We start from the raw sequence: 23693 nt of genomic DNA, 5'->3' as shown, positions 1-23693 counted from the left end.
CCAGCACAATCCATTCGACAGTCAGACAACATCGGAGGCAGCGCTTCAATAAGACGCGTCAATTCGTCATTTTTGAAAGGGATCGTTGTCACTTGTGCACGTGGTCATTTGAAGCCGGTAAGCGATCTCCAGACTGTCTATCTCTAGTGTTGCAGTAAACCTATAGTTCTCCTTGAGAGCTTTGCATTTACCTCAAATAAACATTTGCGACTTTTCTCTCTCATTGATGACGTCGACAGCCTGACGCAACGTGTCCCGAGACATAACCTTCTTGCTCACCACATCATCAATCTCAGTTGCTGTAAGCTCATGACCCACGGCGGCTAATGCAGAGACCGACTTCGTAAAAGGACATTACTCAATACGTGCTGTGAAATAAACTTTGTCTTGCTGATCCCGCATTGAACGAGAGCAGACACCATAATAGTAGCATGCATTCGAGAATGCAATGTCTTCAACGAAAGATAAAACTCAATAGCAGAATCGATCATCGGAAGCATTAGTAGCTATTCTGTAGTTAAAACTTGCCGCTTTACTTCGTGACTTGGGTTGGAGGGAGGTTCTCTTCATCGCGGTCGTTGCCCCCGGCCAGAGGTGCAAGCGTCTTCTCTTCTTTCTCGTCGTGCTGCACCACACCTTCCTTCGGGAGGAGTCGCCCGCTGAGCAAATAATAGAAAAGCTCGAAGCGGCGTCTCGGCAGCACCGCCAAGCTCATATCCAGGGGCGGCCCTTTGGCCATGTGCCGGATGAACATCCAGCACACATACACCCCGCAGCTGAAGGCGTCGAACTGGATGGGGTTGTTCTGCGCGATGACATCGTACTCTTGGAGACCTGCAATCTTCAGCTGCGTCGCCATCGCCATCGCCGACTTAAGGTAGGGAGCTTGATTGAGGGGATCATAGTAGAACATGCGCCTGGCATCGACGCTCACCACCACGCAGCACCAGTGGTCCTTCAGGAAGTTCAGAGGAAATAACACGGCCTCCACCCCACTCTCCGCCACTTGCAGGATCACCCGGTCACAGATTGCCCGGTCAACAGATCCTCCACTCGAACTTCTGGTCTTGTTCTTTGCTGACACCGCTGCCTGGAACCCGGCAAATCTGCAAGATGGGAAATCGTCTGCCAGGCGCAAGCACAGAGCCCTTATCGCCGCGTCCGTGAGCCATGTCGGAGGTGTAGCGCAGTACAGCAGGGAGAATGCCAAGTCAGCAGTGTTGAGGAGCCCCTCGATTAACTTATGTGGGTACGATTCCAGAATTTCTGTTGCTACCTTGTTTCCAATGTCGTGATACTCTGCGGGAAGGGCCGGAATACCTTGCACGGTGAACCACTTGTTCATATCAAGCCCAAGCTGCACGTCCTTCCGCAAATTCTGAATTCGCACGAACGTTAAATCTGCGCCCGCGTGTAATTACCGACATCCTTGATAACTGCGGTTTCCACTTGACCAGCACTGGACCCTTTTCTAGCGCCAGCAGCAGCTTCTTGGGAGTCGTCTACTGAAATTGCGCTGTTTTCAGAGTTTCCAACAGGCAGAACCTTCACACACGCAGAGAGGAGCTTGTCCGGAAGCGCGTAAAATGGATCCTTGACTGCAACCGGGTTCTTCATGAGCTTATACTTCGGTTTCTTGCTCTCCACTTCGGCGTACTTGACAAGAACACCTGATAGGCGGCGCTGTTTGTCCATCAGGGATGGTTGTTCATCTTCTAGAGAATCCAGTAGATCGTTCAATGTTACTTCGCCAGCCGCTTTTCTTCCTCGTTGTGCAACATCATACCACTTCCTGTCGGCCCTCACGTCAGCTGCTGTGAATTTCATGTGTTTGCGCGGATCTCCGGCCTTCTTCGTTTTAGGGTTAAGGAGGATTTTGGGCCCTGCGCCCGCGGCCACCCGTTGCTCCTGAGCACCCTGGAGACGCGCATTCTCTTTGTAATTGTCTTCACCATCGGGTAAATCATCCCTGTCGCTAGAATTGACCCCAAACCCCAATTTCACGTCTTCATCCGTGGCCCCTGCGTCCCACCCGCTATCGTCTAGGTTTCGCTCGCTATCACAGCACGAGAAACACCGGACATCTTCTGCTGCCTGACGTTTCTCCACTGATTCAGCACAAATTCCATCATATCCTCGAATTCCTCTTCATCGCCAATGTCAGCCAGTTTACTGCAAATCAAATGAGTCGCTCTGACCGCTTCGCGGTAGCGCTGAGCATGCGTCCTCTTCTCAATCTTGCGTGCAAGCTTGGAGTCTGTCGAGAAGGTCTCAAACGAGAACCGGTTCACACGTTTCAAATCGATCGTTGTATTCGTCCATCTGTAAAACAAATCGTGGACAAATCATGGGATATACATGGGTTAGAACATGATTATTCATGGGCTTGCTAGTATTAAAATCATGGATAAATACTGAGTAACACTGGACGCACGTAAAGTCGATGTGCACCCAAGGGATCATCTGCCCAGGAATATTTTCCTTCTTTCTGTAGGCGATCGTGTGTCTACAAGGAAGCATCATCGTCATTCCAATCTCGCAGACGCACTCCCACGTGTCCACGCTAAGGCGATGCATCTTCCGGGGTCCTTGCACCACGACTTGACCTTCTTCTCCACCGGAGACTGCGAACGTGTACCGTCCAGCGCTGGCAAGCGCTCTAGTGTACTGGTCTGCGATCTGTTAGGCCCCGAAGTGCGGCATGAAGCGAAGGACGTTGGACATCTCCTCGTCGAAGTTGCTGTTCACGAACTGTCCAATCCTCGCCATACTTATTCTCCATGCGGCGATCATACGCAACAAGGGCCTTCACGCACCCAGACATGCACAAGGACCTGTCCACAGCATCCTTCAGCTTGGCAAAGAAATTCTCCAACCTGTTGTTGGTATGGTTCCTGAAGTGCGGAAGTTCGGCCCGATGGTACAGCACCCAGCGTTCCTGCGACGCATCCCAATTCTTCTCAAAGTAAGTGAAGAAATCCTGCAAACCAACACGATCACAAATGCCCTGGAAGGAGTCATGCGAAATCTTGTAATTGTCTGCGCTGTCTGCGTAGACCATAGCGTGGACAGCCACGTAGCGTCATCTGCCGATGTCTTGCAAAATTTTGGCTTAGCCAGCTTTTCCTTGAGATATTTGATCATGTGAAAGTGACCAATTAACACGCGCGCCCTGGGAAAGTTCGATTCCAGCACCTTGATTTCGTTGAGGTCCTTGTCAACGACGATGGCACGAAGCCTGTCAATACGTGTGGATGGAGGAGCTTGAAGTGGGCCACTGCGCGCTCCATGTGCCAGTCTCAATTGGCTTCCAATAGAGACAGCTGGACCACTGCGCCCTCCCCAAATTCGTTCGTTGTCATGAAGGTGAGCAACTGGTAATTGTATCTGTTACAAAGCATAATAAATCATGGATCAATACAATGCTGGCCAAAAGGATAGTCCACCCTATGTTTTCCCGTATAACTCGGTCAATTTTTCAAGTGTGGCGCCCAAACTCGAACCAATTAACGTGCTCTATGCGTTGATTCCGCCAATCAACTTTGAGTGAAATCCGCGCCATAATGAGGGAGTTTCTATACAAGCCCTCGAAAACGAGGCTGGTCACACTAATTTTGACTTAGATTGTCGATTGAGAAGTTATGTGTACCACATATCATTTAGCAGGACGCTCATTTTCCGTCTTGCCATGGGCCGGAAGGGCCAACTCACGGAGTATGAGCGCGGTCATTTCGATGTCTTTGCAGCTCAAGGTGTCAGCGCTAGCCAGATAGCTGCTGCTATAGATCGCTCCAGAAAGCCTATATCCAGTTACCTGCGTGATCCTGACGCGTATGGAAGGCGCTTCAGCCCCGGCCGCCCGCGGAAGATGTCACCGCGCGACTGCCGTCGTGTTGTGCGAGCGACACACCAAGAGACGCTGAGCTCGTCGGGGATCAAGGAGCAGCTACAGTTGACTATTTCCAGCCGTACTGTTCGCCGTTTTTTGAACTCCACCGAGCTCTTCATGTACGTGACCATGAACAAGGCTCCGAAGCTAACAGACGCGCATCACAAGGCCCGCATCGAGTGATGAAGTCGCTATTGCTCCCGCTATGGGAATATTTTGTGATCTGATAATGGCAATAGTGATTCGCTGTTCAGTCGCTACGACTTTGATGCTGACATTTGCTAGCCTCGATCGAAGAGCACATGGGAGCTAACGCCTGTATCGACGAAGGAATGTTTCGAGGACTCTGGCTTTCTCAAACAGAGGTGCGTTCCAGGCTGCTGGAAGCTCATATTGATGAAACAAGGTGCAATCGAATCTTCCACATCGATCACTCGAAGATGTTCTGCAGTTAGTTGAAGGTGATCGGACCTGAGGGTAGTCGACACATGTAACGCATGGTTCTTTTAGTACCAAATGAAATTGGGCAAATTGTTGCTAGGGGTTTGACGCGTTCGGAGAATCGCGACGAGTCTGCAGCGATTCTGAAGTCAGTTGTGTCGATGGTGGACACTAAATTCACTGACGCGTGGCGAGTTGGCATGAAATGCTGGAACAGCCTCCAGTGAATATTCGGGTGGTGACTGGTCCAAAAGACTAAGTGATATGGGACGAGCAATTGTTGAGAACAGGAACGAATGAGTGCCAATGCTGTTCGCGAAGCCAGCGTTCGGACGCGTCGTGACATGTCTTCTGGAAGGAGTAATAAATCATTATTTTGGGGTGGTGCGCGACAGTGTGTATTTGGAACTGACCAGTGTTCCAAGTGAAACACTAGTATGACTGGTGTACGGACCCACTGCTCAAGGGTCCAAAAGTACATATAGCAGCTGTATATTGTGCATAACTCCTGTATATTTTAAGATCATCACGGAAGACGTTGCTATTATATAAACCCCAGGGTATTTTGGCTTCATCCAGAAGTGAACGTACTTTTTGTATTCTATTTGTCTGTGTAGAAACAACTCATCCGGTGGATTCCGATCATACGAAGGTAAACAACGCTTATAGGGATTAACACAAGCGTTCCAGAAGGATATCCGTACTTCTGGAAAGTCGTTCTGACCCCATTGGGTTTTACGAAAGGGAGAAGCTTAGACTTCCTGGCCGGCCGAGTCTTTCTGGTGCAAACACGTTGTACACCCTGGACGACAAAGGCGATCACCCGCGTCGCCTCACCACTCTAGCTCCTGTTTGTGTACGTGATGGGGGTAACAAAACACGAGTGATGATAGCGAATGTATGTAGCAGCTTCGTTGAAACGAAACAAGATCCGAAACAAGATCCATGTCACGTGATCCAGCGATTTATAGAGGAGTTGGTAGAGAAGTCGGAGCGAAAGCATTGGCGAAGAAGATACCTATGATATGTCCCTATACAATTGCCAACAGAGTTGGAGTCGTTACGGATCTCACCAACTCTTTGACTGAGGTCAGCGACGGGTGGGACTTAGTCAGTAACTCTCCATTTATCCTGACGGCTTCTGGACTCGGCTTGGCATCTGTGTATCTTCCACTGATCTCGTACCGTGCAACACTCGTCCTAATACACTGTTTGCCATGTCGTGCGGGACAGGCGATTTAGTACCGTGGAACACCAGTCCCAAGACATAACCCGAGCTTGTACAGCAGATTACGGGTCCTAAGACTCAGTTGAGCCCACGTTAGGCTTATCCTGGTCTCAACGCGGATCGGAACGTGAAATCGCTACACCACAAAGTGCATACCCCAACATAATTAGAGTTCGCACTTCTTCCACCGTTTTACCATGCACTGAATACGCCGTGTGCTGTGTTGAGGTGCTTGCTTGAATCCTAGGTAGATGTCTCCAACCTACTTGATCAGTGTTTTGGTCACGTTGCAACCGATACGAAGATACCCAGAGTGGTGCAATCACGCGCTCAGCGCGCTTCAGCTTCTCCCAGAAGTAATTCTCCAGGAACACAGACAATACATCAGGGAAATCGTCGTCGCGATGCGATCTTCGTGCCAACATCACCAGTGCTGATAGCACTCGAAGTAGCGAAGCAAAGCATGCTTGCATTGAATTCCATCGAGTCACACAAAGTGAACACAGACTCTGTTTGCATCCATACGCCTTCTCCATAACATCTCTGGCCCGCTTTAACCATTTGTTAAATGAGTCGTTCAGGGCATTGGCAGCCGCCACAGCCTCACATGAATCTGCGGGAATGAAGTTTTCATTACCGCTTTCATCAGGTTGTTGATGTCGTGAGCGAAGTAGGACAGGAAAGCGATTTTAGACCACCGGAATAGAATCTGCTTCGCACACCAGCACTGTTTAGCATCATCAGTGATAATTCCACCGACCTAACGACTGCGCACGCAACAGGACACAATTCAATTTGTTCTGCAGTTGCGATGCCTTCGTGTCGGTCTTCAGCGTTTGGATGGGTATACATCAGCGACTGTGTCAGTAGGAATCACGTTAAGTGCCCTTAGCACACATTTTGCCACACATGAGATACGAATTTCATGCGGCCGCCAATGTCTTGCATCGCTCGCAGAGCGTTAGCGTTGGTGGCTTTCTTGTAGCAACGCTCAGCGTGATCATCAAGAAGAATGTCACCCAAGCCACGCTGTGAAGGCAAAATACTGGATGTCCCTAGGCATAACAGCTCTAGAAATTGCCGCGTTGGAGGCTGCTCAATGAACCGGTCTGCTATGTTGTTATTTATACGTAGTTCGACGAGCGTTCGCTCAACCTTCCATTTTCGCTCCCTTGAGAACTGCCCAGGAGTAGTCTTGTTGACAAGCGACAGAGCGCTTGAGTTTTCTGCATTCATCTCCGTGCTTGATAATGCTGGCGATCGTGCAATTCGCTTGGCAGCTGGTCATCCTCTGCGTTGGTGAAATACCGTGAGCGTTTGCGACCAAGCACTGTAGATGATAGGCCTGTGGCCTGGTAAAACGTTTAGAATGTGAAGCCTAGTCGTCCATGCCAGCGGAACAACGCAAGCGCTTGCCTCCAACCATGGCAGATAGAGGCGTCACACCAACCAGCGATTACGAACCATGAAAGTAACAGTAGGTCTTGAGCTGGCTCCAGTTGCGGGCTCGACCTTGGATAAAATATTGAGAATCATTTTTCGTGTCAGCTCTGTGGGTCCTACTGCAGTGGTTGCACTCGAAAATCTTTCACCCCCTGGTGTAGAGGTGGCATATTCGACCATGGTGAAACGGTCTTGCTCAGGAACACATGGCCGACCAGAATGCGCTATACTTCGCACGCGTCAGGATTCGGTTTGAAAATCCAAATCGTACCCGTGGAGGCCTTAAATGTTACATCGATAGTGATAGCATTTTCTAAACGCCTAAATGCGCTGGCCGTGGCTTGTTTGTATTGGCCGAAATTCCCATGTGAACCCTTTCGCGAGGAGCTGCTATAGTCTCTTCGGAACTATACCATACAAATGTAAGTCAAACTAATGTAAAAGGGCGCAAAACTCGCCCTTTTAGTGCTTGACAAAGACAGGGGTGTGAGCAAATCAGACAAGATGCAGCTGGGAATGATGACTTTCGATTTAAATTCACCTTTTTAGGTTGCGTTTTGATTGGCTAATAAGTCAGCATTAGAGCCGTCGTTATAAAATGGAGGCATATACGATTGTGATTGGTCAAAACAATATGGATGAATATCATCACGGTGCCGACATATTATTTTTACTTTGTTTTAGTATAGGCAGTGTGGACGTGATAACAGCTTATTGACCAATGACATCTAGAGACACTCAACGTCGACCAATGAGAGTAATTAGGTGTAGGGTAACACGACGCCGACGCCGTGCCGACATATAATGTAGGCACCGGGGGGGAAATATGCTGACCGCCAATACAAATCACCAGTTCATTTCATATCTCTCGAATATTCGCGCTCCTGCCGACAGAACACTCCAACTCAGTATGAGCCTCTAAGACCTTGCGCCAGTCAACTCCCAGCGCGCTCTACAAACCACTATCAACGCATTTGGGCGCTTTCTTGCGGCAGAAGGCGTCTCCATGGGCTTCATCGCTGCCTCTCTCATCGGAGATGTGAGTGGGGCTGTGTTCGTGAGGCTCATGGATCGCTTCAGTGTTCACTTGGCCTTCGTTGAGGGACGCATGGGGAAGCCGCTGGCTAAGAACTCGAAACTTTCCACTAAGAAGTATCACTAAATCATACCCAGACTAAGCATAGAAAGCCATCAATGCACATTAACATGTATTCCTCCTAGAGTATTATGGGGGGGGGGGGGTTAATGAGGTCCTCTATTTGTGTTTAACTAGAAACTATAGAGCCCTGAAAGTCGCTGGGGGCGTCGAAGCCCAATATCTCTGTGGGATTTTAACCTAATGTTGATGTATCGAGGCCGAGGTGAACGGCAGATGAACTGTACGGAAGCAGGAGAGTCACCAAGATCTCCCGCCACGGTGGATCACGATAATCGTGCAACACGAAGGCTCCACCAAGTCCTCCGCGTTTTGATGGGCAGACTTGAACACGTGAGGGTCACCACGTCCTCAGTGGTTTGGTGCTGGATCAGAATCGCTACGGGGCACCAGGTCCGTCGCGATGTGGTGGGAAATCTTGATCACGGGAGGGGTCACCATGCCCTCCGTGCCTTGGTACTTAAGCAGCTGATGCTTGAGCTGTCCGAGCGCGAGGGTGTACCATGTCCTGGCGCCTTGGTAGATAACTGGAACACTGGAGGGGTTACCGGATCCTCCGTGCTTTGGCAGCGAGATCTTGAACGCGATGGGTCCGCCAGGTCCGTCGCGGCTTGGTGTGTGATCTTGTGTACACGCAGGGGTCACCAGGCCCCACATGCTGCAGCGTAGTTGATAATCTTGGTGGTATTCGCCAAGCACGGCGCTGCTTCCGCGCCCGGCGTACAGGAACACCCCATCCCTTCTTCTCGGCCCCACGCGGGGGGACTTCGCATCCGAAAAGGGGGATCCTCCGAAGAGGCGCTGGAGGTATTCCGGAGACCACTTTAGCCAATCGGCGCGAGTTGCGAAGTGGTCCTAGAGTATTATCTACATCCATCTTGTAGGCAAGGGGACCCACCTCCCCCTGCGCGCGGACGCCCTGCACGCATGCGCCGCCCCGCTGCTCCTGCCGCTGCTCCTGCCGCTGCATCTTGTAGGCAAGGGGACCCGCCTCCCCCCGCGCGCGGACGCCCTGCACGCATGCGCCGCTCCCACTTGCTTGCCTGGCTGCTTCTTTTTGTGTGTGAGCCCACTCATGTCGTTTTAGCCAATAAAAGAAAAATATATTTTTTTGACCAATCAACACGTGTAGGCACGCTGTCGGCACCGTGTCGGCACCGTCACGGTATGGTACCGCGTACCTCCGTGGAAATATAATATCGAAACTTACGGACGGGTATCCGCATCGTGGCCCATTTTCTGGACGATGACGCGTCGGTGTTGGTAGATGGATGATGCTCGCTTTCGCTCCGCTTGCGTTTGGCGCTTTAATTCCGCGCCAATATGACGTGGGCCCTAACGTCAACGTTATAGCGCTAAAACAGAGCTAGATTATTTTCCAGGTGATCAGAGAGGGGGCTTTAAGTGCATTAGAAGGCCCAATATGGACCCAGCACCAGCAAGGAACATGCCGTCGTGAATTGATTGGCATTCGGCGCGTTGTATGCATATATGTTCAATTTTGTATGTGGTTTATGTACGTGTGACATCAATGCTGCCCACTGGTGCATACATTTACGATTTTGTATCGAAGTAGGGGGGGGGGGAGTATTCATTGAATTGTTGGCGCCAAACAAAATTTGTTGGATACTCTAAACATAAATAGATACGTATTTTGAATACATATGGAATATAAAAATAGATGCAAAAACATATTTGTGGACCTTTATATTTTTGACGAATAGACGACGCGTCCAGCCCCCTCATCGATTCCCTCTCACAAGAAATCAGGACGGCTATGGAGGGAGCGCCGCCTGGACAGAAACGCAAGCGGGACGAGCCATCCCGTGCCAGGAAGCGCCGCCGCACGAGAACTAACGTCGAGGGTGGTTCTTCGGAGGCAGCCAGCAGTCTCGGGGGCGTTGTCGCGTTTAAGGATGTGTGGGGAGTGTTGTTGAAAGCTGGATGGAAGTCCAAGCGACCCGGAGGCAAAAGCCTGGACCCGCGCTTCAAATATGTTGAGGATTTATACTGATCCCACTATAGGACTTGCTGTAATTGTGAGAAATTGCTGGAGACGTATGACAATACTTGAGATATGGAACTAACGGGCGAGAAGCCCCAGTTGAGAATACACTCCGTCCCTGAAAGGTGGCTTTTGCCGCCAAGATCGTCGACTGACATCGACGTTGTTCTCTCTGCGCTTGACTGTATAAGTGGAAGCACTCCACTTCAGGTTATGAGCCCAAAGCTCACGCAAGGAACGCCCAGCAATTGAGTCATTATGGCGGAGCAAAAGAAAGAGGGGAAGGAGTCGAGAGACGAGAAGAAGACCATTCCGTCTTTCGACGGCAAGGATTACGAGGTTTGGCACGAGCGGTTGAAGTTGAAGTTGCAGCGCAAAAAGTTATGGGAGTACTGCAAAGAGGACGTACCAGAGCCCGAGGAGAGCAAGAGCGAGGACGCTCATGCAACCTGGGCAAGTGAAACTTCGCGGACGAAGGAGATTATTTATGACGCGATGACTAACCAGATAATGAAGCCTGTGAAGTATGAGCCCACCCCCGTGTCGTGTCATGGAGCGCTTGAAGAAGCGATTTTTGGGCAATACATTCTTCAAGTATGCTGAAGAGAGAGCCAAGTTGAGTCGTCTCCGTCTCAGCCCGAACGGCGACGTACCAGATCATCTAATTGAAATCCGTCGGATCATGGAGACAATTGCAGAAGTTAGACAACCCCTTGATGAGTATTCAAAGCCTCCCCTACTAATTGGATCTCTTCCCCGCGAGTACGATCACGTGGTGCAAACATTTGATGATCCACCAAATTATGAACAGCTTGAACTTGCGTTGGAGATGGCTTATGATCATCGACAAGGCCGAAAGTCGGAAGGAGGTAAAGGTGACGATGAGGAGAAAACCTTCTTTGCTGGCGGAGGTCGTGGTCGAGGACGTGGCGGTGGTTGTAGCAGCGGACGTGGACGTGGCCGAGGTCAAGTGCGTGGTGGTCGTGGATTCGGTGGTCGTGGATTCGGTGCGCCTGTTGTACGGTTGGAAACACTACGTCTTCTTTTGACTCTTGCAGCAGTGTGGGATTATGAAGTGCATCAGATGGATGTAACCACAGCCTTTTTGAATGGCAAGATAGACATTGAGGTCTACATGAATCAGCCTGAGGGCTACACAGTCAAAGGCAAGGAGGAATGGATTTGTCATTTGCTTAAAAGCCTTTATGGCTTGAAGCAAGCACATAGGGTATGGTTTCAGTTGCTGAAAACGTTCTTGGAGGAGCAAGATTTCACAATGCTACAGTCGGAAGCATGTGTTGCAGTCCAAGTTATTGATGGACAGTTGGTGTTCATTCCACTCTACGTGGACGATTTGATTTTGTTTGCTCCTACCATGGCGCCCATCGATCAGATGAAACAAATGCTCCGTGATCGATTTGAGATGAAGGATCTCGGTGAGCTGCATTACATTTTGGGCTGGGAGATCAAACGAAACTGTAAAGAGAAAACGATATTTATTGGGCAAATGAAGTATGCTGCGTCCGTACTGAAGCGATTCAATATGGACAGTTGCAATGGCTGCAAGAGTCCCAGTGCCGCAGACCTGAAATTAACCAAATCCATGTGCCCTACAGCAAATGATGAGCGACAACTCATGTCTAGCAAGCCGTATCGATCGGTCATTGGAAGTTTAATGTACTTGATGCTTGGTACACGTCCTGATCTAGCTTATCTTGTACGCGAATGCAGCCAATTCTTGGAGAATCCAGGCCTGATGCATTGGCGAGCAGCCAAGCGAGGTCTTCGTTATCTGCAGGAGATTTTAGACTATAGATTACGTCTTGGGGGGCTAAAGTGGACGAACCAAGATTTGGACAAACATCTGCAAGCGTATGCGGATGCAGATTTTGCAAACCGTGTTGATGATCGGAAGTCTGTCGCAGGTTATCTGACTAAGTTTTGTGGGAGTACAATTTCTTGGAGCAGCCAGACAGAGAAGACGGTCGCACTACACACTACAGAAGCCGAGTATATGGCGTAAATCTTACTGGTACAGGAGGTAATTCACCTTCGTCAAATGTTGAAAGAGCTTAAGCTGATGCAGAATGAACCCTCTGAAGTGTACGTGGATAATGAGAGTGCTATGAAGCTGGCAAGAACCCAGTCATCCACAACCGAACAAAACACATTGATGTTCGTCATCAATTCGTGCGAGAACGTGTGGAGCTGAAAGAAATTAATGTACGGCGAGTTCCTGGTTCTGAAAATGTTGCAGATGCATTCACAAAACCGTTGCCACGTACGACCTTTGAAAAGCATCGATCAGCCATGGGGCTAATATCAAAAGATACGTTTGTGCAGTCCGAGCGTAATACTGGAAATCAGTAGGTGGGGCTGTTGAGGATTTATACTGATCCCACTATAGGACTTGCTGTAATTGTGAGAAATTGCTGGAGACGTATGACAATACTTGAGATATGGAACTAACGGGCGAGAAGCCCCAGTTGAGAATACACTCCGTCCCTGAAAGGTGGCTTTTGCCGCCAAGATCGTCGACTGGCATCGACGTTGTTCTCTCTGCGCTTGACTGTATAAGTGGAAGCACTCCACTTCAAAATATATTCGGCCTCGCTGAAGAACGAAGGCGAAGAGGGAAAAGACTACCTACTTAGCGAGCTTGCTGTCCTCAGGTACATAGAGGACATGCACGCCCTCCCCGACCAGCCAGCCAGCCGTCACAGGTTAGGAAGGGCTCAGTGCTGGACAAGCCACGAGCAACGCGAGCGCTGAAGGTGGCCGTTCCACTCTGGATTTACATTGACTTAGTTACCGCTACCGCTGTGTTGCTGTGTTGCTTGCATGAGTCGTCATCGGTGATGGCGTGGTACCAGAGGTTGCCAGTGCTTGTAGCGGGGCTACACAGTCGGTTCACCTCCTACCTTGGTGCAACATGCACTAATGGATACATTCAGGTTGACCACTCCACAGGGTGGTCCACATTCATAACAAAATCATATGACTGGTAGAAAGTAACATCTTTCTACCAATGAGAGTCATTCAATAAATAAGGGTTCTGCCAGCCATCCAATGGCAGAACCTCTCATTAGAAATATCAGTTTTAAGAGGAAACCCCATTTACAATCAATACAGTTCTCATTTGGCACCAAAGCTATCGTTCGGTTCCTTTGTCTAGGTTTAAGTATACTTGCGGATACAAGTATACTGAACTTAAGTTAAATACACCTACGCTCCTAATACACGTGCGCACACGTGTAAGCTTAGTAGTGGGTCTAAGCAGACCCATTACACCTGGTAGCACTTTGTAGTCCGTCCAACGACCGACTAACACGTTCGTATGGAATACGAACGCGGGGCTGAGAACCTGCCCTCGGACAGTAACATGTCCGTGGGTAGCCCAAACACGTCTGCAACGCATGTTGCGCGTGCAGACTGCCCCCACCTGTCGGAACCAGAGTGGGAGGCCCTCCAACGACTGTCAACAGTCATTGGGGAAGCGGCGGTAGCAACGATGTTGCGAACGCTATCGCCGACGGAGCAACACGGTGTTGCTCTGGGTTTCATCGTGAAGGAACAGCGTGAAACCGCTGCTCGAACTTCGGTGTCGCCATCGGCCACACCGCGCGTGGAGTCATTGAAACTCCACGTAAGCAGCTACGTTGGAAGAGAGGGGGAGCCTCTCCTCCGTTGGCTTGTCGAGGTCGACACTGCCATTACGGCTCGACGTATCGTCGACCCGTTGTCGAAGGTTGCGTTCGCCATGTCATGTCTTGGCGGACGAGCGAGGAGTTGGGCGTACGGACGCCGACTCACAAATCCTACGTGCTTTAGCACGTACGAAGAGTTCAAGGAGGAGCTCAAACTAGCGTTTGAGCCCCCGCAAAACGAGTTCCGATCGAGGGCGGAGTTCCTCGATCTGCAACAGGGCAAGCATGACGTGCATGCTTACGCCCAAAGAGCACGGTACTTGGTCTCGAACATCGTAACCAATCCGATCGACGAGGCGACAAAGGTCGTCACGTTCATGAAGGGCCTTAGAGATGGGCCTGTGAAGACCTATCTCTTCCGAGAGTATCCAAATACTCTCGAGGCTGCAATTGCGCTCGCAATGCAAGAAAAGTTTAGCCTGCGGCAGGCTAAACTGCATGTGAACGCCCCGCGGCCGATGCCACGACCGGTGGTAAGGCCGTCGGGACGTCCCGAACCAATGGACCTCTCGAGTGCGACGGCTGCTGGTTCCCAGCAGCGTCGTGGATCAACGAATGTGCGTTGTTTCCGCTGCGGAAACATCGGTCACTACGCTCGCGAGTGCACAGCACCTGTGCACGCGACGAGGAGCCGTCGTGGCGATACTGGGTATCGTCACGGGCAATCAAAAAACTAAAGGGACCAGCAGGCGCGGGGCGCCCTGCTGGTGATGCGATCGAGCGTGTCGACATCGGACACGCTGCAATGAAGATCGCTGCCCCCAGTGAGAGTCAATCTCACTGCAAGAAACAAGATGACAAGCCGAACCTTGTCATCCTGAAGGTAAGCTCGAAGAGAGAGAAGTCTCTTCGTGCTCTAGTGGACTGTGGTGCGTCGAACAACTTTGTTCGACTGCAGAGCCTTCCAAGGCTTGACTTCGAGGAGGTGAAAATACCTCGAAGTCTATTGGAAGTGAGACTAGCAACGGGTGTCGTTGTTAGAACCGAGAAGCGTATCGTACGCGTACGCTTCTCTTATCAAGAGAAGGAGTTCGTCGACGAGCTTACCGTCCTGGAACTGGACGATAAGTTCGATATGGTGTTGGGCATGCCATGGCTTGCACGGCATGATCCGGTGATCGACTGGACGAAGCGCACGATCGTGCGCTTCGGGAGCAGCAGCAGCAGCAGCGCGACAGAGAGCGATGGCCCTGTCGGCGCAGCACACGCACCACGTGGTGCATGCGGCCCTCCATCAGAGACAGCGCGAAATGCGGCTGTCTCCGGTCACCCGAAGCGAACGCCAACGCCTGCGAGAGTCGTTGGAAGAAGATGTGAAACGAATCAGCAGGGCCTGATTCAATCGGATTCGAGAGGGTCTCGAAGCGTCCGGGGCGACGCGGTCGTGTCGACAGATAATGTCGACACACAATTTGTCGAAAGACACTCCGCCGTTAGGCGTCGAGGTAAAGAAGACGCGTCGGCTCCCAGAGCCGACGCTGCAAGCAGTGCGGACGGTTGCAAACATCCCGCACCGGAAATGCTTGCGAGCTCGCGTGCAGCCGGGCTGCACGACGAAGCGGTACGCGATCAAGCCGGGCTTAAACGCGTGCGCCCGCGGGTAAAACCCGCCGGCGAATACAAGGAACAACTGTCCACGGCCGGGCCTGGACAAGAAGAAACTCGCGGAGCCGGGCTCCGCACGAGAAGTGAACGGCGTAAGCGATCAAACCTGCGCAAGTCTCGGTCAGGGACCGAGACGCTACAAGCAGTGTCTGCCTGGCAGACACAGGAGTTGGAGACAACCGTCGAGACATTGAGTGTCTTGACGCGTACGAGTATTGGTCTCCAATACAAGAAGATGAGACTGGAGAATCCTCCGACGTTAGCGTCGGAGTTGATGTCGCTCCCAGTCACAAGCTGGAAGCGTTTCGATCGCGAACTCCACGATGGACGCATCGAGCAGATCTGCATCCTCTCGGACGTCGAGAGGATGACGGGTGAAGCAGAAGTGCTGAATCAGCTCATCACTGAAGGCGCGGACGCTCTCAGTGTGAAGTCGAAGAAGGAACGCTTCGACGAGCAAGGCTGGGACTCGCTCAAGGTGAGCCCCTTTTACAAGGTCTTGCGGGAGTACAAGGATGTACTCCCGGACGACATTCCTGCGGAGTTACCGCAGGACAAGGGTGTTCAGCACGAGATTGATCTCGTGCCGGGAACGAAGTATTGCGTCACGCAACAGTGGCCACTGTCGCGTGAGCAAGTCAAGGCAATCGACGACTTCTTTGAAAGTCGTCGCAAGGCAGGACAAGTGCGGGAATCGAAGTCCCCGCACAGCGCGCCTACGTTCTGTGTCAAGAAGCCACAGGGCGGGTGGCGCATCGTTCATGCGTAGAACAAGCTGAACGATGCGACGGTACCTCGAAAAGATGTGATCATCGATTCGATGACCTCGAGTACTATCTTTAGTACTCTTGATCTGAGAGACGGGTTCTATCAGATCCTCATTCGTGAGAGTGATATCCCTCTCACAGCGGTAAGCACTCCGAGCGGCATGCTCTGGGAGTGGCTCGTGACGCCGCAGGGTCTAAAGAACGCCCCAGCGACGTTCAACAGGTGCGTCACGCACTTGTTGCGCTCGGTGCGCGACTTCGCACCGAGCTATTTTGATGATGTGTTCATTCACAGCCGGCTGTGAATGGGAGGTCGGATGTGGAGATGCATACAGATCATCTCCGCAAGTTGCTTGAGCTCATGCAAAAGCACAAGCTCTATGCAAACCTGAAGAAGTGTATCATCGCGGCGACCGAGATACCCGTACTTAGGTGTCTCGTGGGGAAGAACGGCGTACGCCCTGACCCAGGAAAGGTCAGAGTGATCAATGAATGGCCTACGCCTTCAAACGTAAAGGAACCGCGGCAGTTCCTTGGACTCGCCACGTACTTGTGCAAGTACGTGAGCAACTACGCGGGCAAGATTCGCCCGCTGTCGCAGCTCTTGAAGAAAGAAGCTGCATGGGAATGAACTGCTGATTGTCAGCAGGCCTTTGAAGCAGTCAAGCAGGGCTTGACTGAGGCGCCGATCTTGGCGGTGGCCGACCAAGATCGCCCATTCCACGTTGTGTGCGATGCATCCGATTTCGCGATCGGATGCGCACTGATGCAACTCGATCACGAAGGTCGTGATCGTGTGGTTTACTATCAATCGCGTCAGCTGAAGCCAGCTGAGCGCAATTACCCGGTGCATGACAAGGAACTCCTTGCCATGAAGTATGCACTCGCAAAGTTTCGAGTGTATCTACTTGGGAGTAGACCATTCGTGGTCTACACCGACCACGCATCGTTGCGTACGGCGATCAAGTCGCCGCGCATATCACAAAGAATGGCACGGTGGCTGTCATTCTTTGCTGAATACAACTTCCAGGTTGAGTACAAACCTGGAAGGTTGAATGTCGTGGCCGACGCGCTTTCGCGTCGACCAGATTATGCGGTGCAAGAGGCCGACGCCAACACGGTTGGCGTCGTCAGGACGACTACACCCTCGTCATCCTTGTTGGATGACGTGAAGGCCGCATACGCACATGATGCGGATGCGAAGCAGTTGTTGGAGTACTTCTCCACACCTTCTGACAAGTCTCGTCAGAAGCTGGCCAAACACCTTCGTGCCCGTGTACACTGTTATCGTGTACACAATGGTCTGCTGCTTTACAGCGCAGTCGACGACAACGCAGATCGCATTGTCGTGCCGGATGATCATGAGCTGAAGCTCAAGATCACGTACGAGTACCACGATGCCCCGACATCGGGACATCCTGGCCGTGAGAAGATATACTTGCTTCTCACGCGTGACTTCTACTGGAGTCACCAGTACAAATGGGTACGCAAGTACGGTCGTGCTTGCGAGGTATGCCAGCGCGTGAAGCCTGCGCCCAACTCGCAGGCTCCGCTTCAATCACTACCGACTCCGTCGGAGTGCTGGCAGTCCATTTCAATGGACTTTGTTTTTGGTCTTCCGCAAGACAACAAGCGGAGGACTGGTATTGTGGTCTTTGTTGACCGCTTCAGCAAGATGGTGCATCTTGCTGCAGTACCAGCCGAGGTGACAGCCAAACAGACGGCATGTCTGTTTGTCGACATGGTGTTTAGACACCATGGTATGCCACTCGACATCGTGTCGGATCGGGATCCGCGCTTTACAGCGCGATTCTGGCAAGAAGTGTTTACACTTCTTGGGACGCAGTTGTCCATGTCGACTGCGGATCACCCGCAGACCGACGGACAAACAGAGCGTGTCAACCGCGTGCTGGTTGACACCATGAAGAGCTACGCGCACTCGTTCCATCAATGGAGCGACTGCTTGCCGATGGCGGAGTTCGCCATCAACAACTCGGTGCATGTCTCGACAGGACACATACCGTTCTACGTGAATGCGATGAGGCACCCACGCGTACCGAGCGTACTCGGTGCGGTAGCTCCTTCCTTAAGTGGGGGAGGATATCCGGTTAATTCAAACCAACCGGATAAGCACGCTGATACGAGCAATGTATCAGCTGTGACGACTCGCGCACGTACTGCGCGCAGTCATGGCGACGACAACACAGTGTCTACGACGGGCGTAGACACTTTAATGGGCAACGAATATCACGCGCATGCCGGGCCTGCTGCGAACAAGGAGCACGAACTGAACCAGGGGTTCAGCTCGGATGCAATGGACTTTGTCCAGCGCCGACAAGCCGTAATTCGGTTTGTCCAAGATGCAATAGCAGCTTCTGTCGATCGACAGAAGCTGAGTGCCGATAACATCGGCAGAGGAAACACAAATGAATTCAAAGTTGGTTCATTAGTTCTGTTAGCTACGCAGAACCTAGCTAAACATGCAGTTTCCGATTTCGGAGCAAGCAAGCTCGCTCCGCGCTTCATTGGGCCATTCACCGTGTTGGCGAAGCATGGCAACGCGTGCATACTGGACATACCGTCCAGCATGCGCCTGCACCCAACGTTTTACGTTGGGCGACTGAAGCCGTACGTGCAGCACGAGTCACCTACGTCTGGTGACTCGCCAAAGCGCTCTCGAGCGCGGCGACGCGCTTCAAGGCGCCAGAGAGCCTCGTCCCGACCTCGACCTTTACGTTCGAGGTCGTCTGCGCAACCTCCGCGAGCTGAGCCTTTAACAAGCTCATCTCCTGACGCAGAGCAGCGAACTGTGACGCTTGGAGACGCTCAACAGCCTCCAAGCGAGACTCAAGGTTTGGTTTACCAAACCCGGGGCGTCTTCCCGCCGCCCCCCCACCCCCACTCCACCCCCGTTGCGAGACGCACGCGGGGCAACTCGCTGGATCGTCCAGCGAATTGTTGGTCATCGGAACCAGACCCGAGGTCCGGCTCATTTTCGAATTCGTTGGAGAGGATTTCCTCCCCAACACGATACGTGGGAATCACGGAATGCCCTGATGGAGGACATTCCGGAAATGGCGACGGCGTACGAAGGTCGCCACCGCCACCTCCGCCGAAGGGCGTAAAACTTGGGCGAGCGCTGTAGTCGCCTACAACACTGGAATAAGTGCTGCGAATATCCGGAGCACTAGAAGACGCCTGCGCCTGAAAACTAGCGCGCAGGGTCTTGAGGTCATCAGGTACACACATGGGCGTGTACCCGTTAATGTCCCGCTCGGTGATGCGTACTACTCCGGGGTAGCAGTACTCACAAGCAGTACTGCGCAAGGAAGTCCGATACCGACTGCACCACGGTGCAGTCGTTCAAGTTTACCACGCTTCGAGAACTTCTCGTAGCGCTCCCGCGCCTGGCTAATCCGGTCGCGATAGCCAGCGGGGGGTTTGGTGAAGTTTTCAACAAAGGCACTCCAACTCAAAGTGCCTGCCACCTGGGCACTTTGCTTCTGCGAAAAGTCTTCTTGCTCGCAAACCATCGGAGCTCATGGAAGAGCCCGATGTAGTAGTCGCGCCTTTGGTCCGTCATCGGATCAAAGTGTAATCGCTTCGTGACGTCATCGTCAACGATGGCGTTGCACGAGTACAGCGCGTACGGATTCGGTGGCACGGTCGCACCGAATCGGCTGCTGATCTCAAACTGAGACGGCATCCACGGCTCGCGCACTGAGCCAGTGCGCGAGGCCGCAACATCAGCGGACGGAGTGGAGTCATCTCCACCCCGCGGAGTCGTTAAGGCTCCAGCGACAGCGAGCGGTGTTCCACTGCCGCTGTAGCGGGGCTACACAGTCGGTTCACCTCCTACCTTGGTGCAACATGCACTAATGGATACATTCAGGTTGACCACTCCACAGGGTGGTCCACATTCATAACAAAATCATATGACTGGTAGAAAGTAACATCTTTCTACCAATGAGAGTCATTCAATAAATAAGGGTTCTGCCAGCCATCCAATGGCAGAACCTCTCATTAGAAATATCAGTTTTAAGAGGAAACCCCATTTACAATCAATACAGTTCTCATTTGGCACCAAAGCTATCGTTCGGTTCCTTTGTCTAGGTTTAAGTATACTGCGGATACAAGTATACTGAACTTAAGTTAAATACACCTACGCTTCCTCATACACGTGCGCACACGTGTAAGCTTAAGTAGTGGGTCTAAGCAGACCCATTACACATGGTGGTAACGCTCTCGGACCTTACAGCGTTAGCGGGCTGGGTGATGGGCCTGCTTATAGACCTGGTGGCAACGCTTGCAGACTTAGCGGCCAAGCCGATCTCGGATTTGGTGACGAGGCAGTTCGCGGACTTGGCGGCCAAGCTGCTCATGGACTTGGTGGCGAGGCAGCTCGTGGGCTCGGTGGCCAAGCTTCACTCGTACTTGGTGGCGCGACATCTCGCGGACTTGGGGGCCAAGCGACTCACGGACTTGGCGGCCAGGCGAGTTGTGGCCAAGGGCAAGGTGGCGAGTCAGTTCTCGGGCTTAGCGGTCAGGCTGCTTCTGTTCAAGAGCGCAACAAAAGCTGAACGATCTAGACTGTCTTTGTTTTACGATATATGTAGACTGGATGAACCGACGACTTCCAGCTGCAATGCACTTCTATCTGCTTGGCTAATGTCCAGCGCTTGCAAAATGGCTCCGAACATGAGGGGCGGTGTCGCGGACAGAATGTTGATGTTGCTATAATAACGCGTGCCACCGGCATAGCGCTGATCTCGCGTGATACTACCAGCTTTGCATCCTCTTCTTATAGAGAAATATTCGCAACGACAATGGTTGCTTGACATATAGGCGGCTGCCTCGACATGGAAGCATCCCTGACATCTACCGCCTTGATCAACACTTTACCAAGTCGTGGCTGGCGCTTGAGATACTGTTGCATACAACGCTGCCCAAGCGAGACGAGGTCACTACGAACATCGACGCCAACACAAAGCCTGACGTCCGTCGTAAGAGCGACTTGGGCAATGATGTTGCCCACTCCAGCTCCAACATCGAGAAAGACGTCTGCTTCGTCGAGGGACCCAATAGCTGCAAGTACGTGAGAGACGCCTGTTGGGAGCACTTCGCCCGCGTTGACATAGATGCGGCCAGCTTGTTGGCGAACTTCGGACGCACTGATGTTGCCGAATATGGAATTGACTGCTTGGGCAGCTTGTTCGTCGCGTAGTATAGGTGAGATATGGCAGGGTACAGCAGCACCTTTACCGCTCACTCCATCATCACCTCCCGGTACGACTAAGTCTGTTGCACCTAGCACAATACATCACCATCAGCAACATAAGCTTATTTAAACAGCCAAGCACTACCACGCGTTTACCTGGGACTCCAGCAAGACAGTCAATCCGCCGAGTTGTAGGCCCCACGAGTCCACCACACCAACTACGACTGCTATCGCTGCCTGCCGAAACGCGGAGCGGCGGTGGTTGCGCGTCCCGGACCGTTATAAAGGCGCGTCGTAGTTGCCCCTCTAAAAAAACAAGGCGGGAAGTCGCTAAGCGACTTCCCTTAAGTTCTCTTGAGGCTGGCCAACCGGAGTCGAAGCTGGCGCGCGCTGAGTCTTCATCTGCCGGGCCACATATGCCCAGGTGATGCGCAAACCCTCCCTCTTGAACTGGAAGGCGATCTGCACCAACAACTTGTCTTCAGCGTCTGTGAAGCTTGTACGCATTCGTATTGAGTAGAATATAGGAAAAGAGAAAGTATTGCATTGGTCTTATCTTTTGTATGGGTGAGATGACTGGCGTCGGGCCATTCGCGTTTATGGCGCGGGACAGGACCGCGTCGATAGGGCCGTTTTGGCAATAAAATACAGCATGGAACAGCAGGCACTCCAAAATTACCCCCAACCCTTTTGCATACAGTGTTCTGATTGGTAGTAATAAAACACGATAGGCTGAGAGCGGCAGAATGATAAAAGGGTCCTTTATCGAGGCTATTTCTCACCGTGTTTTGCAAACAGTGTAAAAGGGCGAAAAATGCGCCCTCGCACCGCGAAAGGGTTAAAACCAAATTTCAGCCTGCCTGCCAACACTGGCTCGATCTCTCATTTCAAACGATATTTGTTGAAAGGTCGCGTGATGCCGCGGGGTATGGATTGGGATTCTGATGGAGCGTTGGGTGGCCCGTCCTCGATGGACGTGCTGCTGGAGTGGTTAATGGCTGCTGGGAACGCTAAGCGCTTGCAAAGGTCACCAGCGCGAAGAGGTGGATTGCGGGCCGCGATAGTCAACAGAATTCACGACTTGTTCCTCAGACGCGGCGTCGACCATCGCTCCCGTCAGGCGATCAGGTGTAAGCTTTGGGAGCTGAGCAAACAGTTTGATGAAGCCGAGGAGTGGCTCAAGAGCAGAGGATTTGACCATTATGACGTTAATGAGACGACTAAGCGTGCGGTGATGAAGATTTGTCCCTATTATCCTGAAATCGCGCTTTCGCTTGGGTTTTCACGGTTTTCAAGAGACACAACGCTTCAAACCCATGTGGAGACCAATGACACATCGGACGATTCTGAGTGTGAAGACAGTGATGATGAGATTGATGCTAGTTCAGAACATTTCGATAATCCTCGTCGATCATGGAGCAAGCCCCAACGAAACTTCCATTTCATGAATGCAAAATGGGACTCGGATGGGGTGGATGGGGGACCATCTTCACTGAGTGTGCTACTGAAATGGATAGTGACTCCAGGGAACGCCGCACGCTGGCAGAATGCAGCACGAAAAGCGGATGGGTCAAGACTGGTGCTGGTTGGCGAGATTTACGACCTGTTACTGACTCACGGCATCACGCATCGCTCCCATGGTGGCGTGGATAGAAAACTTTATTCGCTGGAGCAGCAATTTGACAAAGCTGAGAACTGGCTCAAGAGCAAGGGACTTCGCCACTACGAAGACACCCGTGAGGCAGAACGGACGGTGCTGCAAATGTGTCCTGTTTACTCAGACATCAAACTATTGCTACAGCACGTGCAGCCATCTACAGTTGCAACAAGGTCTCAGACCAGCCAAAGCGTGGGGGTGGATACCAGGTTTAGGCAGGTCGCACACGATCCCGTGGCTGCTCGATTGTCTCGTCCGAGGCGTATCCATATTGATCACCATTGGCGATCCTCCCAGCGTGTAAATGCAAAAGACACAGGAGGTGTATCGGTACTGGAAGCTGACCCACAAGAGCGTCGGGAGTTCTTCGAACTCGAGCTACAGATAAAGCGGGATGAAGCGATTTGTGTGAGGGCAAAGGTACGCAAGGAGTTGCTGGACATGGGCGTTGTTCGTGAAGATGTCGACCGACTTTTGCCCCTGTAATTGAAGAGCAATCGTAACTTATGATTCGTAAGTGACGCGAGCTGTTGATAGTGTGTTGGGTTCGTTCTGATTTGTCAGTGTCGTCCAACGA

General features: G+C 51.8%; 2 protein-coding genes across 2 annotated transcripts; both read left to right on the top strand.

Annotated features, from left to right (window-relative positions):
• Positions 1–3688: 3688 nt before the first annotated feature.
• On the top strand, positions 3689–4072 carry KRP23_6927 (Transposable element Tc3 transposase; the record flags this gene model as incomplete). The annotated part of the gene is made up of 1 exon (XM_067892176.1): positions 3689–4072. One exon carries the CDS (start codon positions 3689–3691, stop codon positions 4070–4072), a length of 384 nt encoding a protein of 127 aa, XP_067744081.1.
• Positions 4073–20471: 16399 nt separating this feature from the next.
• Positions 20472–20866, top strand: KRP23_6926 (uncharacterized protein; the record flags this gene model as incomplete). The annotated part of the gene is made up of 2 exons (XM_067892175.1): positions 20472–20783; positions 20858–20866. The coding sequence occupies 2 exons, from the start codon at positions 20472–20474 to the stop codon at positions 20864–20866; spliced, it is 321 nt and encodes a 106-aa protein (XP_067744080.1).
• Between the last annotated feature and the right edge of the window lie 2827 nt (positions 20867–23693).

Source organism: Phytophthora ramorum (assembly GCF_020800215.1).
Source record: "Phytophthora ramorum isolate Pr-102 chromosome Unknown Phyram_PR-102_s0006, whole genome shotgun sequence".
NCBI classification, from domain to species: domain Eukaryota; phylum Oomycota; class Peronosporomycetes; order Peronosporales; family Peronosporaceae; genus Phytophthora; species Phytophthora ramorum.
The sequence above is the reverse complement of the archived record's forward strand: the minus strand, read 5'-3'. Positions and strand labels throughout refer to the sequence as shown.